Genomic DNA, 18,367 nt, shown 5'->3' with positions numbered 1-18,367 from the left:
ACTCGTTTCCTGTCTTTTTGCTTTTTCTTTTTCTTTTTCCGTCCGCTTTGCGAACCAGAGGTTTTTATCGAAAGTTTCGAACGTTAGTCGACGGTGAAATGGATCGTGCGAAACGGGACGAAGCTCACGGGTTACAACGACGGACGAAAGAAACTTTCAAATTGATACTTGCGTATACAGGGTGATCGGGACAAAACTTATAGGTAGTACGTGTTAACGAGGCCAAACGTAGGGGTTGGAATCCCAAAAAGCGGGATCCCTCAGTCCCGCAGTGCTCCGCACCATTTCTTGGCGCCGCATTATGTTAAATTGGAATTGCGGGATCCCGTACGATGTTGCCGGCCTGTGCGTGTAACTAAAACTGTACGAAGGACGACGCGCACGACGTCGACTATTTATCTCGAAACGTGCGATAGTCCCAGGCAATTATTATCGTTATTATTATTAGTATTATTATTGGTTGTTGTTGTTAAAAATTATTGATGTGAAAATTTGCTAATTTACGAGAGGCTGAAAGGTTTCGGTATTTAAAGATAATGAATTTCATCGAAGCGACAAAATGTTTACGTAAGAAACGTGTAACAGAATCTCTTCCGTTTTACGTTTGAAAATCTACGTGTATTTCGTTCGTAATTTTTAGATATAACATATCGTCGTCAACCTGACATCTCACTTGGACAGAATACATCTTTTAATCGTAATACGGTTTCTAAAAGAAGAAGCTACTTTTAATCGAATTTGCATCTAGATTTCGTTTCTGTTCGGTTGATTTTGATTTTCGTCGTTAAGAACGATTATCCTAAATTAGGTAAAATTTGTTTCCTTATTAAATATATCTTCTCCGCGGGGTCTCGCGGGATCGAAAATAACGAGTCCCGCGGGATTGCAAGCCCTAGTCAAGTAGCTAAGAAGAGTTCGTACAAACTTATGTCCCAAAGTGCTTTATCGAAGAGTTATAAGCGTTTAAAGAATATTTCCGAGAAAGTCGATCTTAATAGAATTTTTATATAGAATCGCGGTACAGACACAAATGCATTTACCGATATTTCTACGAGAGCAGGAGTCTTCGAAGGAATTCGACGAACGAAAGCCTGCGTTCCATCGGAAAGAGGAAATTTCGAACGTTTATTATGACAAGACAATTAATCTTTATCTTACAATAAATCTTTGGCGGCTTTTTCGGGCAGCCTGTACGAGTATAAGTAAAATTTCTATTACAGACACATTTTTTCTGCGCTAAACGCTCCGCGAGTCTTTCGTTAACTAGAAATTCAGTTTCGCTAAATTACACCGCCTATTTTCCGTTTTACTCTTTGAACTTTCGCTTGCCACTGTATGTACAAGAACTTTTACGTGCTACGTATTATGAAAATCTATTATCTGTTATTTAATAGCGAAATAGATTTATGCAGAAACTATTACAACACGACCAGGCGTAGAAATTATGTAAAGGAGCATTAAGGATATAACGTACCTACTTACTGGTACAAGAGAGTCTTTGTTTGGAGTTTCGAACGTTAGTTGCTAGTGAAATGTATCGTGCAAAATGTGACGAAGCGTGGCGATTATGTAAGAGAATGTTGCGCGAAGAGTTTTATTTATTAATTTATTATCGTACAAATTTCCTATTTGTTACTTGATAGTGAATCGATTACAACGAAATGTACTATTGTATTATGATAGGACGTAGTTTAGAGAGATGAAAGGGTTTTAGGTATTATATTACTTTTGCTAAGAAAAAATTCTGAGATCGGAATAGTTGGAAAAAGTTGGTAAAGGAAGTATATATTGACGTGTTACTACGAGTTTACGTACAATGCGATAGGATATCGTTCTAATAATGAATATAAACGAAGGTAAAAATTAGTAAAAATTAATCGATGTTAATGAAATTTATGTAGAAGGGAAGAAAATTAAAATTTCAAGTTGTTAGATTCGAGTAGTATTCTGATATATAATACAATGGGAGCGTTCTACTGTTCGCTCTCAATGAAGTTAACTGTAACGCTAAGTCTATTATTTATTAACAAAGCAAGTCCTCTGAGAGCGTAATGTGGTAAATTATGTAGATTTCGTTAAATCTCGTACCATTGTTAACGAAATGAATTATGTAAAACGTAGATCCAGAGAGCTGAAAGGTTCCTCGATTAATTTAAAAAAGAAACAATATCGATATTACGGACTGTCGTATATCGATCGTGTTTCCTGTATCGTACGTTATACGAGTCTATAAGTAGGTTATTCGATATAACGTAATATTACTTGAATTGCTCGTAGCCATTATTATTTAAATCGGACGCAATATGCAAGATAAACGTCGCTCATTTTTAATTTTCGCTATTGCCAATCTACGAGCAGATTAATTAATTCACGTTCAGTTAACACGCTCGCGATTTAATTAGTTAATTTAATCAAATGGCAAACGTCCGATCAGCGTTGCGATCAAATATTATACTTCTCCCTTTTGTCATTCTCGTTGTTCGTTTTTCGTTCCCTTATCACTGCCGCAGTTATATCATCGTATCGCTTCGATCAAGCAAATACCAAAGGAACTATAACTTTTATCTAACGTATAATTTAGATAAATTACGATACCTTTAAAAACGCTTCCATCACATTCGAGGAAATTATTTCTCGAACCGCTCTAATCGACAATTACCTCTTTATCCATCGTATTTCAAATCCCAGATTTGTAATGTATGCGCACGGCAAACGGTTTTTAACGCTTGATATCGATCGTTCTTATTAATTTAATATGACCGAACGTAATTGAAACGTCGTTATTGTATTTAAGTTCCATATACCGACAGTATTATATCTAATTTCCTAGAGAATCGAATATTCCTAATTAAGTATTATTACACTTTATCTCTACGCTTTATCTGAAATTCCTCTTTTATGCCTATGATACGAAATATTAAACATTAATTCAACGCTAATAGACGTAATTAACGTATCATCGTCGTTATATCTAAATTTAACGTACAATATCATCCCTAATTTTCTATAGCATCGAATATTCCAACAAATTAAATAACACTACGTATTATCACGAACTCCTCTTTAACGTATATCCTATAAAATATTATATATTAACCCGTGATTAATCGACGTAATCGAAGTATTATCGTGAAACGAATATTTCATTTTCATACGCGTATACTGTTATCTTTAGTCTCTATCGAAACATCAATTATTCGCAATCAACACTATTACGACGGTACCATATTAAAACATCAAATATTAGTCGAATATTGGTCGGAACAAGCCACGTGTCATACGCGATATTTAATTTCTATCCGCAATCCTGGAAAATATCGCAAACATCGGTCGGGATAAACCAAATATATCATCGTCATTGTCATCGTATTTCACTTGTACTCGTACTATCGATCCCTCGATGTTTCCGTTATTAATCAAATATTAATAAATTGCAGCTAAATTAGGCTGGATTAATTCGATCGATGGAGAGAAAGCCAACGATAACGGTCAAAATAGGACAATGAAAATGTGGATGGCTGCTGTCGGCTGTCAGAGCGTGCAGGCAGAATTCTGTGACAGTGGAGGAGGATAACGGCGTGTCAGCCACAGACAAGAATATCCCAATGGCCGTGACAATTTTAACGATAAAAAAAAGAGAGAATCGGCGATAGAATCGCTCTCCCCCTCTGTTCCAAGATTTTACTCGCAAATCCATCGTGCCCTTTCGATCCGCGGTGTTGACTTTCAACGTTTCGGAAAAGATATTACGCCAGACGTAATTTCCTCTTCACGAGATACTGAAAATGTTATTATCGCACTGTGAATTTTTATGCATTTATTATATTTAATTTAGAGATGTAAAATTGCATCGAACGCGCATGAAGTATAAAAATACGAGAAATATCTAAAGTAAAGTACTTGTTATAATCTCCGTCCGAGTTCTACGCATAAAAACAGAAATTCGCATGAAAATTTGCCGCCGGGTTATCGCATTTCGAATATATTGAATTTGAAATATTTGCTAACACAGAGTCGATTTATTTGAGATTTTCTTTGAGATTGAGGCGGGTAGAAAAATTCATTTTGTTCGTTTTAACGATAATGTATTTCTCCTACTATATTTTATATCACTCGGTATTAAGTTTTGGTAGTAAGGTATTTCTTCTCAGGCTTTGGTAGGAGTGACCTTTTTCTTTTAAATACTTTGCATAATTACAAGAATCGAAAGGTCTCGTAGACAAAGAACGAACTGAATATGGAATTTCAAGGTAATTTAAAATTCAAATGGATTTTGAATTTGTCGCGGATTGTCCTGTCGATAGAATAATTAAAATCATCGATGAATTTCTTTTCGACGAGTCTGATTCGACATGAAGAGCGAATACGAAAGATGTTTAGAACAACAAATTGTCGAATGTAAGAAACTATAATTTACATCAGAAATCAATGTTCTAAAATTAAGTAAAATAACGTACGAAATAATTGACGTCCGATCAAAAAAGGATCTTTGAACCGTCAAATTCATCTCGTCCATAAAAACAATTAACTTTCGCGTATAAAGTTATACGAAATATGTTCGGCTCTTGTACAAGTAGCTCTCATTTAAGGGATAGTTCTGCAAGTACCATTGAATCGATATTATCCAATACTACTCGTTTGAGGCAAATTAATCTTTCATACTGAACAAAACTAAATTACTTTGATAGCGATATAGAGGAAATCCCAGCGATAATTTTTAACGCAACTGCAATTTTCGATTCGATTAAAAGATCGTTTACATTTGCAAATTGTCTCTTAAATTTAATGCACGATAGCACAATTCGTTTTATAATCTCTCTCTATCTCTCTCACTCTCTCTCAAATGAGTTAAAGTTGGTTTATATGAACGATGATGCTATTTCGCCCAAGTATCGTCCAATACTCTTCAACCGAACTAACGCGTAACAGAATTTTCGCGCAGAGCTTACGCTTCTTTACGCTGCCGACTACATTTATACGTACTTGGTTTTAAATTAGCTCTATTGCGTATATATCCTAACTAATTAGAAATACGAGATTTTTTTCGAGCAAGATATGATCATTTACTTTACTTACTTTAAACAAGCGGAGCTATTGCTTCCTTTAACAGGTCAACGATAAATTAATCAAAAGGTAGATACATAACCGAGAAAGTAAAACGACAGCTATTAGTTAGAATAATTAGATAATTATTTAAAAATTGAGAAATAAGTAAATAAAGAGATAAAATAAGAAATATTCCGTATCCCTTTTTAAAATTCAAAGTGTCAAGTAATTTGTACGAAAGTTCAATAATCTAAAGATTAATAAATTACGACAGATGAATGAATCAACGAGATGAATGAATCGATCTTACGATTTTGCGGTACACGTACGACTATCGTTATTTATTTATCAGTGAAATGACAAATTGGAAAGAACACGTACAAAAAACAGTAGACTACGAGGAAAGAAAGGCAGAGAAAGCGTACTTACATGTAAGTACGCGAATCTATTAGTCGGCGTTTACTTAAGTCGACCCAAAGTCGATTAACCGACACCTGCGACAAATTTCGATCGAGTTTAAGCTTAGGCAAGTCGAATCACCTGCCTCTCCCTAGAGAAGTAAGTTGCAGAGTGTTACGACGAAGGAGATGATGAAATCACGTAATCGAATGCCGAATAACCCGTTTATCTGAAAACTCACGATTGGAAGAGGGAAAGTTAGGTGAAATGTACTCCGTTCTTCGACCCTTATCGCGTCTCTTTAACGATTCGTACGGATTCTCCGGCGCGATATCTACTCCGATTTCTGGGTAAAAACCGCGGTCAACGTCGTTACTTCTCCAGCTATATATCTCGAACTTTGAAAAATCCTCGAATAGACATTTTTTCTCTTTGTATCGTTAGCGCAAAATTCGCGCGAGAATAACTTTTACGGTTTCGTAATTTTCTAAATTCGATTTTGTAATTTTGTAATTTTGTAATTTTGTAATTTTCTAGATCTTACGATCTCGTAATTTTCTGATTTTCTAAATTTTACGACCTTGCGATTTTCTAATTCTCCAGATTTTATGATTTCGTAATTTTCTAAATTTTACGATTTTATCATCGATCGGTGAAAGTCGAAACGAATTGAACAACGAACGATGGAACGCAATCGTCGATCAGGGTGATTTTGGAACTTTAGAACGTAACACGCTTCTCGTGCTTCGACACTTGGATTTAAGCAAAGTAGATTACTCGTCGTGTTTCAAGCGATTCCATCGATATCTTTTCTCGTCATACAGTGCGTAATACCTATTCGCGTTAATTCCGATAAACGATATAAAAGATTTATAAACTCGACAGGAACACTCCGCTCTTTTTTCTCAAAGCAAAATTTTCTCAGATTACGACTAAAGGTAAATCGTTTCTTTAACTTGAGTCGCACAACGATAAACGCGTGTTCGAACCATATAGTATAGGTAGTATACCGAAGAATTATTATAGTAACGTTGAATCGCTTTTATATTTTAAAGTCCACGTTTGAGTGGAACAGAACCTTCGTTAGAACGAAAGACCATAGTATATAACAAAAAAGAAAGAAGAAAGAGAAAAAAGAAGGAAGAGAAAAACGATACTGAAAATAGACGCGTTTGGTGAAAAATCAATATCAGTTTCGCAAGCGTTAGGTTAATTTTAGTACGAGGTGATACCTCGATCGCACAGCGGCCAGTTAATTTAACTCGTAAAATAATCAAAAAACTCACCCCGTATGCTCCGAAGAGCGTTAGTAAAAGACTAGTACTTCGTATACTTTCACCGATTAGGTTAATTTGTAAAATAATCAAGACTCGTCCGATACGCCCCGAGGAGCATCAGTAAAAAAGTAGGATTACTTTGAAAAACGTTAGATTAGCTCGAACGTCGGGTCATGGCCCAATTACGGGTCGCAAGTCGAGTTAACTCGCAAAATAATCGAGACTCGCGTCGTATGCTCCGAGGAGCATTGGTAAAAAAGTAACGCTAGTTTGAAAAACGTTAGATCAGCCTTAACGTTAGGTCGTACCCCAGTCGTACGGTGGCCGGTGAGGTTAACTTGCAAAATAATCAAGACTCACCTCGTATGCTCTGAAGAGCAGATATAGCTCCCTCGGCTTGGCGTCCATCGGCAAGCCGCTCACGAACAAGGTGCGCACCTGTAACAGAAGAAAGAAAGAAAACGATAATCGAGTTAATTAACCTGATCGTGGAAAGGCCGGAGAGAACGAAGAGACGGAAGAACAAGGGAGCAGAGTGTACGAGAACGGAAGAAGAAGTCGAGTTGGGACGAAGAATGGACGAGGATAACCTGGAATTAGTCTACTCTCTCTCTCGTTTGACTGCTGCCCTCGCGACAGCTAATCGTCGAATTAACAGGAGACGGTAATACCACCTTTTCTTCGTCTCCTGTTCCCTTGCCAATTTAACGACCGATTTCGCCTCGGTTCTCTCGCTACATTCGAGCGAATTCGGTTTTCGTCGATGATTCTTACGGTGGATGTTGGAAGATCGGTTTGGCAACAAGCAGGATCGTCGATCAGCAGGTGATCCGCGTTGTCGATAAAAAGTTTGTCAGCGGAATTTTGTCGACGAAATATTTGACAGGTTTTGTACGATTTTAAAAAGTTCTAAGTTACCTAGAAATCGAGAGAGTCGGATCCATAAACGAATACGCAACCGGAAGGATATTATCTTAACGGTAACGTTTGTTAAGAATTCTCGGTTCATTCCGGCGATCGCTTCGTGCATTAGAAAATTCGATCGCGCGTATTTCCACGATCCTACGGTAAACGATAGGATTTGGTCGAATTGAAAGATACTTTAATCCGTTTTAGCGTTAGCCTTATTCTTACTCGGACCAGCTCTACGTAGGTATACGCAATTGCAAATTAACGATATGCACAGCGCTAAAACACGATAGTGCTGTAATAGATAAACGAGATAAAATTTTAAAGATACAAATTGCTGCTGTCACTTTTACGTTGCGCGATATTTAATTCCGCGCATTTTCACGAAATTGCAGCAATATGCGCCAACCAAAGTGTTCGAACTACGTTACATATTCTATTTTTTAAAGCTCAATACCGTAAATTCAGTTACGCGTTACGTTGTTCGTTTTAACGTAGAATTCAATCATCGCGAATGGAACATCAGCTTAAAAAATACGTTGGCCGGTAAATGTGTTAATAAAAGTTTCGATTCGGAAGCAAATGAACGTCGGTATCGGGTGTAACATGGACGAAAAATAACACGAAATAGACATTCCTCGAGATACTTGACTATATTAATTACGACAGCCTTATTACGCGGATCGTAATCGGTTATGGATTACGGGTTAAATTAAGCTCGCTTGATTAGCACGTGCGATGCGTACACGATGAAGCTTTAAGTGAGCATGTTAAAGTGATAGATGGTGCGCTCGCACTTGCAGAGTTATTTTCGACTAAGTGACGGACATTTTCGTACTACCGCGTGCTTTTGTTCCTTTCCATCCGTATTTCGTTAGCAGATACGTTGCGCGACGTTAAGGAGATACGAAGAGTACGACAAAGAGAAAAGTAGGTATACGATGCGTTTGAAGAGTCGTTGAAGCTAAACTATCGCGAATCACGAGCACGGAAGGGAATTTTAATACGCAACGAAGAAAGGACGGCTCGATTTCTTCAATTAAAGTCACACCGAAGAAAAGAAACGTCGTGCAACTAAAGAATGCATCTGACGAGAGTCGTCTCAAACCATCGGCAATAAGAGTTTCTCAAACAGGAACACAAAGGAGGTAGGAAGCGGGACAGACGTCTTAATTCGCTGAAAATTCGCTTGATTTCGAGCTTGTATCGATCGATCATTGGAAAAGTTTTCCATTCGTCGCGTACTAACTTGGCGAAAACTTACGATCGAAAAGCGCAAGGTTCGCAATGTCACTTTTTGTCGAACAAACAAACTTTAACACCTTATTAACGAACTCGTTACGCGTGGCTACGAGAAAAGAAATTAAGATCGACGATACGTACATCATTCTTCTTCTTGTTGGCAGAAACAGAAGCTGATAATTGCCACGAACGGAGTACTTAATGGCAATTTAATAGTACGCTACTTGTTACGTCACGTGATTGATGGCTTTCGATCATTAGAACTCGGTATGAATTTACACGCGGTGTATTTACTAATTTACATCGTTTAAATCATCGGGCATTTCTGCGATTTCCCATTTGCGATCTTTTCGAATTAATTTAAAGCGACGACGTTCCGATCTTTCCCGTCAACGATTTCTTTTCGTTATATAAGTCCAGTGTCGTTTTAAGCGTAACAGGAGATTACAGAGTGTCTTTCTATCGCGCCGCGACTGTCTGACAGAACAAAAATATTGATTCTAATAACACGCGACTAACACCCAGTAATTACCACGTTACGGGCGCGAATAGTTACGTAGGAAGAGGAGAAAAAAACGAGATTTACGAGAGCCAGTGACGAGAGAAGTTATTTACGAACTTGAAGAGAATCATACGATAGATGATTAGCGCTTTACGAAGTTATGGGACGATGATATTCGTAATTTACAAAGAAAAACCTCATCGATCGTTTGTTCTCAAAAAATATTCTCAAAAAATAATCGTTTCTTTTCTATCCGAGAAACCTTCTTTCTTATTTAAGAAAGGAAGTAGTAACAGCCGAAAAACACGTCATCGTAATGGACGTGGAAAGACCTTTGAATCGATACATCGATAAACTTATTCTCATTGATCGTTTTTACACGTGTTTCCATTCGGTACTGGATGTTGCACGAGTAAACTTTTGGCTTTATAATTTGATCGGTTTGCTTGAAACTTCGATACATTGAAAAGGGCTACTTGAAAAGACAAAATATCGTTTTAAAAAATGTCGCAAACAATCGTAAGTATCGTTTATTTAAGGTCTACGATCGTAATAATAGTTGGAAATAACAGTTGGTTTTAGCTTAGGTTTTGTTTTACATCGTTACATAAAATTATATCGTTCGCGACGCTTTTTTAAACGATACTTTATCTTTTCAAATAATCTTTTCCAACGTATCGAAGCTTGAAAAAGCTCGAAGATATCGGTCAAATTGTTAAGTATTACCCGTTTTTTATTCACCCTTGTCGTTTCAATCTCTTACTTATCTATACATTAATTAAAAAAGAAATCGATCTGCTTATTAACTTTCGTTCGAGGATAATTATTACCTTCGATTCGTCTCGATCTCTTGCTACTTACAATTGTCCCAATGAAATTACCTGAATATGCAATCGATAATTCAAACGGCGAGCAAATACCGAAAGTTGTCGGGATTCGTGGTATTTTCCCTTCAACCTATTCTTGACCCAGTTTCCCGTGCAGCCTGAGAACGCATTGTGACCGCCACGGAAGTAAGCAAAACGGAGACGGTAAATTACATACTGATTTGGCGCTATGCCAGATGGAAAATGCCGTCTTGTGCTATGCTTCCGACGAACTTTCTTCCACGATAAAGGATTCACTGTCCGATGATTTGATTTACTATCGCGATCGAGATAAGACCTTTTAGGTGGAGTTGAATTTAAGCTGTATGAATTATCGAATGGAGAGAATGTCAGCGCGATTCTTAGTATTAAATATCGTTTAAAGGCACCCGTACGTATTACATTCGTTTTACGTTCGTTTGTATTTATTTCAGTGCAAAAGACAGACAAACACTCGTTGATAAAAACGAGGGGAAAATACAACGATATCTAAAAATTTGATTTATCGCTATATGATATACTTTGAAGTACCAAGGAACGCTGCGATCTATTTTCCTCTCGTTCTTTCGTCGCTCGTACTTTCTTTGGAATATAGACGTTAACGAACGAGTGAGAAAAAACCGAAAATTGCTCTTAAAAATTGTTCATCGCTGTAACTTCTATTTCGAAAAATTGGCACTTGCTTACTTAAATTTATCGTTAGCCCTCTGAATCATTCAACGCGACCAAATTTCACGTCCGTTTCTATAACGATTTCGGAGAGTACGGATTGTAACAATTTACGTGTTTCACCCTGTGTACCCTATCTTTACGCTGCTGTATCCAAACCAATGGAACGGAATCTCGACTGTTCCATACCTTATACGATAAACGGTGTTAAGAACCACCGATTCAAACGTTAAAACGCGAATAATGGGACACCCGGTACAGGACGAATGGCCGATGGAATTCGACGGAAGTCGCTTCCTCGAGCGGAAACGCGCATATGTACAGACTGTCCCGTGAGAACGCTGTCGGGATCGATCCCGGTGCAGCGAACGCATCGATCTACATCTTCTCACGTATTGTCTCCGCAGAAGAGGAGAAGCGCTCGGTAACGCGATTTCCCACAGGAATAAAGTGCCGCGTAATGCGTCAGAAACAATGCTGCGAACAGGTGGATAAGGGAAACACGACGGGGAACGATACAACCAGCCGCTTTCACTGCTCTTAATGGATACCCTGGCGCCTGCCCCCGCGATACTTTGACGACGAATTAACGATTGTCGGGTGCGAACTGTCGCTGATTTCGAGGGTGTTGCTCGGTGGAGATTCGTTTGATGTCTGGCCTCGCCATTTCTCTTTTCCGATACTTTCCATTTTGTCGCGTTCCGATCCTTCTCGGGCGACCTTCCAAGTTCTTGGAGATCTTAGAATCCTCGCGTCTCGATCGCTTTATTTTTCGCTCTAGTTTTGCCGGACGAAAAAGCTTTTTTCTCCTTCGAGGAAATTTTTAACGTAAGATCGAAAGAAAGAAAAGGATCGAGAATTCTCGAAGAATCGCTAACGATTTTTTTACGTTCTATCGAAACAGATACTTTCCATTTCCTAAGAAAATATTTAACGCCTAGATTGAAACGAGATTTGTCGAGACTTCGGATATTTTTTTAACGTTAAAAAGTCCCAACAACGTCGAGAAAGGTTATAATCTTTTGGAAGAAAAAACGGAAATACGAAGACCGGTGTATCGATCTATTAATAGAAGAAAACGAGCTAATTCGTTGCTCGAATTGGCAATGGTTAAGGAATAAATGTCTCGCATGAAGTAATTCGTAACCTATACGATCAATAGATAAACGAAGATTCAGATATCGTGCGGATTTATTGGCTGTAATACCCGATATTAATTGACGAATTAGCAAACAATATCCCATATTCGTTCACGATCCTTTTCACTTTTTAAAATTAGCATAAAACGTTACATCGTTGGTTATATATACGTTGGTATACGTATTAAATGCGTATTACGTACGATGCGCTTAACATTTCGTAGGAACGCTATTTGCTTGCGAGAGAAAAAATATCGTAATCGTAATCGTCTACTCCAAACTATTTAAAATTCCAGTAATTTCCACTCTTCGAGTTGATATAATTTTGTCATTAGCGATATATCGAATTCTTAGATTTCTTTTTACATTTATCCCGGGGCGTATATCGAAAGTATCTCGTTAAAAGCGTCCGATTAAAAACATTTTAAATTAAAGAAATTGAAAATCACTAGCTTCTACGTTTTTAGTTAATGTCGTGAAAATACGAATTTCCGTAAACGCTCGTAATCTCGTACGAATCCTTTCCGATTACTTCACGTCGGTCGTTGAGCTTTCGCGGTGTCTTTCGTAGGTAAAAGCCAAGGTAGTAAAAAGGAGGATCGCTACAGGTAAAGTCGCGATATGACGCGACGAAATAGCGAGAAAAAAAGAGAAAGGAAACGTTCGCGTTCTTATTCGCGCGTCGCGACGCCGTGTTTACTTCGGCATGTGCCGGAAGAAGGAGGCTTAAACTCCCTCTGCTCGTGTAACACGATGACGTTGATATTCGCGAGCGCCTATTCAATTTAACCTTGCACCTGCAAGCACCTGATGCTTCGCTAAGGTTTTCCGGATGAGCGAAATCAAGTACGTCCCGACGAGAGACGGTGAAATTCGGCGCCGGCGGAAGACTCGCAAGGCATAGCACGCGATTCCTCTAACTGTCTCAAAATGGAACAAACGTGTGCAATATCGTTCGGAATGCGACGAAATAGTAGAAGAGCGATTCGTCGCATGAAGCGGTAGGTGAATGGTTGATATAGCGGACAAGTGGAGTAGGGATCGCGGAAAAGGTGATAAAAGAAAACTAGTCGTTGAGCAAAGTCGTTTCTCGAGAGATCGTAGTTAATCGCCGTTCATTTTTTTCTTTTTCCTTAATTCAATTCGTTCCTTGGGGTTAATTCGAGGAAACGGCCAAAAATTATACAGAATGCGGTGGAATGATAGAAGCGAATATAGCACGCTTGGTTTTTCGAGAAATCGGATTTAATCTTTGTTCGTTTTCTGTTTTTTTTTTTAATTTAATTCGTCTCTTGGTGTTAATTCGAGAAAATGGTCAAAAATTACGTGGCATGCGGTGGTGGAATAGGAAAAGTGGATGGCATGCGATTCGGTAAGTCGTTGGCGCGACGCTTGGTTTTCCGAGAAATCAAATTTAATCCCTGTTCGTTTCCTCTCTTAATCTAGTTTCTTTCTGTTGTTACCAAATCGGGGAAAGACAGATAGTTGGGAATTTGCAGATTCTTTCAACGAGTATAGAAAAACGCAAAGAGCTACACTGATTGCGCGAAGTGGATGAAAGTTAATTAAAGGTCGAAAGATCGAAATTCAATTATTTAGAAATTGAAATTGAAACGGAGCGTACGTAGTAACACGAAGGATTATTAAAGATCCGATAAAAGTATCGCGATAGAAGATACAGAGTAATTACGTGTTCGTATATTCTTTCGTTGAAATTGTTTCAGATTAAAATCGACACAGACGATCGGAAGTTAAATCTCGTCTGGGACTTTGTCAGACAAAATCGCCAGGTTAAATAGTTATCTTTTTGTGAAATCAAAGGAGGATTACTGGGAAACTATTTACGAGGAGAAATTTTCCAACGTTATTGATCGAATTATCCGGAATTGGCATAGAAACTGCAAGAAAATTGCTTCGGTGTAAATAAGTGAAACGACTTTAAGAAATATAAAGCGAATCTCGACTATTGTAAGAACTATTCTGAATACAATCATCGAACGTTGTGTCGATGATCGTACATACGGTATCACGGTAATAACACATCGAGCTTACAACTGTAACATTTATCAGAGCGGACAAATAGAAAAATCGAAATTGGCACCGGTGACGGTAAAATCACCGATCAACTACGATACGAGAGAACAAAAATTCAGCTACCTCCGCTCAACGATCGCCTTTCGAATTCTAATTTTTGTATTAGGCATAAATTTGGATTCGCGGATGAACGAACCAATAAAACGGCGAAAGTGAACTGTTTTGGCAATCGCAGAAAACTGGCAGCGTTCCGCGGCGATCCGCTAAAAACTAGTTCATTTACTTACATATACCTGTTGGAGCTAACCAAATCTCCACCGATAAATGAGTGGGCTGTGTAGAAAAACGCACAGTGTTCCATCCATCCATATCTGCAAGCTGGCGATTTATGGTTCATCGAATTAATAGCTCGCAGATTTGGTCCCGAAAGTAAAGGAAATCTCTTTGATCGCTTTTTTCCATTGAGTCGGTGAAACGCGTTCGACGACGTTCTTTGAAAAGATACGATCGAATAAAATGAACCGACATGTGTAACTGATAAATATAATATAACGAAACATAAACGATGTTCTTTTCAGAGATAGCTCGTTATATCTTGTTTTTGCGTCGTGCTTCTCAAAACGAAGTACCACTGTCGAACATAATTCGCTAATGCGACAAAACGTAAATAAGGTCCTTTTTATTCCCGACGAATTAATTACCGTAGCCCGTTTCGGCTTGTTCGACGCGAGATCGTTGAATAAAATTTATTAATACGCTTTAATGGCAGATATAATGGAACGTAAATAAGAATCTCCTGACACGTTAAACATTGCGACGTGTTTTTGTATCCTTCGGAACATACGATTCTCGAATGCAATTTGTTAATGGAACATAGCGACAGATGTGATAAAACGTGAATACAGTCCCCTGTTTATCAATGAATCACTGTAGCCTGTTTTCGTGTCATTTTTTTTTTCTTTTTTTTTTTTGAAAACGTTTATTTAGGTTAAGCTTTATTTTTGTAATTAGTACTAATTACTGGTATAACAAGTAAAAGTAACATCGTTTTTATCGTATCGTATTATAATAAAAGGTAGTAGTACCTTTCTTAAGTAGAGTTTTTCTTAAATTAATAATTAAATTAAATCGATATAAATTTGGTTTAATAGACGAATAAAATACAATTAAAATTCGCTTGTTTACGAATTACCTGCTGCGATACTTGTTTTTCTAAAAGAGAAAAATATATGAATGTTTTGTAAAGCGAGCGAGTAGCTGGCTATTCGAGTAATCCGCGACTCTATTTGAAAGCCCGGTAACAACGAAACGTAGAAAATGGGACATTTTTGTCCGTATCGCGCACATCCTCCGCTAATCTTTTCTCGTATTAATTAATTACTCGTGGTCAAGTCGGGAAACGACGGTTCGTCGACCGACCATTATTTCCGGCTCGGCTGGCTTTTGTGAAACATTAAAAACTCTCCCGTCCTTCGTTGGAAACGACAAAAACCGTCCGACCGTAACAAGCCCTTTGTTATTAAAGATTCGCTGATTAAAGGTTTACTCGTAAATGTCAGTTAGATTCGAGATTATATTAATCGTAAATGAAAAATAATTATTCCGAAAACGATCAACTTTCGATCGACTTTCAATTTGATGTTACGATATTCTTTTTACGTTAATTAACGTATATAAAACGATCGACAAAATGCATTTGACGGAAATTAGTTAAACGAAGATCGATCTTAACGGCGTAGAAATTTTGTTTCTGAAAAATGTTATCTATAGCGCAAAGAGAGCGAAGAAGATCGGCTGTTGAATTTGTAAAAGTCAAGCTATTTTTTATTTGGTTACGGTTTTTCTCATTAACGGCTCTCCTTCTATGGCTGTATCGATGAAGGAGAATATACGCGATTATACCGCGTTCCTTCCTTTTCGGAATGTGAAATTTCTACCATTAATGGCAAAAACGCAGTGAAAGTTCTTAATACCGAATGTTCTCTTCGCGCGTTTCTTACTTTCTCGCGTTAACGTACAGATAAAGCTGGTATTATACAAGAAGAGTCGGAAAACCTGAAAACCTTCTTTTCTTTGGATATAGCAATAATGGGATGGTACTTAAGCGAGAACGAGCGAAAAGCCTGACTGAACGTTGAATAAAATTCTCGCGTGTCACGTCGTATCATAGTCGTAATTAGAGATTAAGAAAATGATATAAGATAATATTACTCGATAGTCCGATGAAACGATATCTTCCGATTTAGAAACTTTTCCCGAGGAAACCACTTTTTACGATTTATATATTTTTAACTGTTTTCGAGTTTTTAATAAATAGCAACGAATCTCGACGTTGTCGAGAGGATTGAAACGACCACTTTGCAAATTATCTCGGAATTTTCAACGATGTGACCGATTCGTATTTTCCTTAGACGTTAATAATCAAAGATCATATAGCACTCTACGAAGAAGAAAACCGATCGGTGCGTATTGAGATCAAGTAACAGAAGCAAAATTCCCATCGTTCGCGTGTAAACTTTGGTCATTCTGGTTGTACTTGACGTTAAAAAGCAAGATGGAAGGAAGAAGAAAAAGAGAAGTAGTTTTATGAAATTGTGATAGAAAACTTCGTACGAAAAGACAGGGGACCACAAAAAATGTGCGAAAATTCACCACCGATCGATCGTCGATAGGTAGTTTTTTGCTTTCATCTGGCATAAATGATTGAAGAGCAAAACGTATGACAAACCGTAATAACAAGAGGCAAAAGTCAACGGAAAAAAAGTTACATAAAATGCTTGCATAAAGGTGCGTTCTCAGAGCACCCAACACAACTTTCGGTTAGATCGGACGAGCAAGAACACGGAGTAAGATCGTCGGTTCGTACGGTCATCGAGCAATCTGTTCGTAAATTTACATTCACCGATCGAGAAAGCACTTTTGCAGCGTTTTTAAAGCATTCGGACGTTGAATTTTCGAATCGACGGGCAATCGGCCAACGGCGGAAGAATACTCGTTTACGTCTTTAATCTCGCTAAAGATATCGAAGAGATATCGGTGCAGACACCGTGACCGAGACGGGCCGATAATTGCGAATCAAACTTAGTGACGCTCGGTACGCCAAAGCGTAGACGGAGCAGCAGGATCGCTTCGGTCCGCGGAAATAGACGACCGCCTTACGTGAACTTGGCTTAAGTAATTGCGCCGTGTTAACTTGCGACGCGCACACGTGTAGCAAGTAATGGCGTCGTGGGCTGCTTAACTTGTAACGATCTAGCTGCATCAAATTGCCGCAACGAAGCCACGGCAATTAATAAAGTTAAGAAACGCCGCCGGCTGAAAGTATGGCCCGCAACCTGGCCGAGTAAGGATAATTACGGTGCACTCTCCGACTATCTCCGTTCCTACCCCTTCACTGTCCTCCATCGCGGTAATTTACTTTCAGAAAAGCTCGTTAAGATGACGTATTTGTGCTTGTTCGAGTTTCGATCGTGTTCTCGAAGTATTCGTAGCGCGATAGTATCCCTGAAAAGTAAGACGCTCCAAGACTGGAAAGTCGTATTTTTCGCGCAGTCACGTTGCCCGAGATTCTCCCTCGAGGAAGACGTTTCTTGGCTGTGTGTACTTTCTGCCGGAGCATGCCTAACAAACAACTCGAAAACGTTACGATATACGACAGTTTGGACAGCGAAATCACCGATATTATATAAATATTTTTCACGTTGTCTTCGTTCGAGAACGCCGAGGGGAGGACTACGTTTCTCTTTAAAACGAGATTCTTCCAGTCGTTTCACGCGACATATTAGTTTACGAAACTCTGTAAGGACAATTTGTCCGTAATCGATGAAAGAGTTACCTTTTACGGCAGCTTTACTACGGCGTTAATTACGCGTCAAAGCTTCAAACTTCGAAGACGAGTGTTTCTATTTCAGCAGGGGTAAAAATCGAATCGCGTATAGGTATTATGCTAAGCGACGTATCGTCGGAATTTCGAAGAAACTGTAAGAAAGTCAGTCCGCGATGAAAATAGCTTAATCGAAAACACGTGTCATCGAGCTGTACCTCGGATTACGCGTGTATGCGCGTTGATCGTCGGACCACGCATTTCTGATTCTTCGAAGTTCGATCGCGTTTTTGACGGTGCGTTGCAAAATTCGGTGATCTTCTCTTTCTCCGATGCTAAGATCCTTCGTGTGCTGGTAAATTGGGCAATGAGCTCGACTTTACGTCGTTGGGAGAAGCAGGTCGAGTCGTTTGCGAACGTGTTTTGTTTCTTTTGCGGTAGATCGAATCGTCGGCAAGTTT

General features: G+C 38.5%; 1 protein-coding gene across 3 annotated transcripts in view; it reads right to left on the bottom strand.

Annotated features, from left to right (window-relative positions):
• LOC117159472 (protein couch potato) overlaps nucleotides 1-18,367 on the bottom strand; it is a 183,701-nt gene that overhangs the window by 91,233 nt on the left and 74,101 nt on the right. For all 3 annotated transcript variants that reach the window (XM_033339334.2, XM_033339339.2, XM_033339336.2), the window contains exon 2: nucleotides 7,083-7,160. In XM_033339334.2, the coding sequence (XP_033195225.1) occupies nucleotides 7,083-7,160 (78 nt within the window). The remainder of the gene's footprint in view (nucleotides 1-7,082; nucleotides 7,161-18,367) is intronic.

This window comes from Bombus vancouverensis, chromosome 1, assembly GCF_051014615.1.
Source record: "Bombus vancouverensis nearcticus chromosome 1, iyBomVanc1_principal, whole genome shotgun sequence".
Taxonomy (NCBI): Eukaryota; Metazoa; Arthropoda; class Insecta; order Hymenoptera; family Apidae; genus Bombus; species Bombus vancouverensis.
The sequence above is the reverse complement of the archived record's forward strand: the minus strand, read 5'-3'. Positions and strand labels throughout refer to the sequence as shown.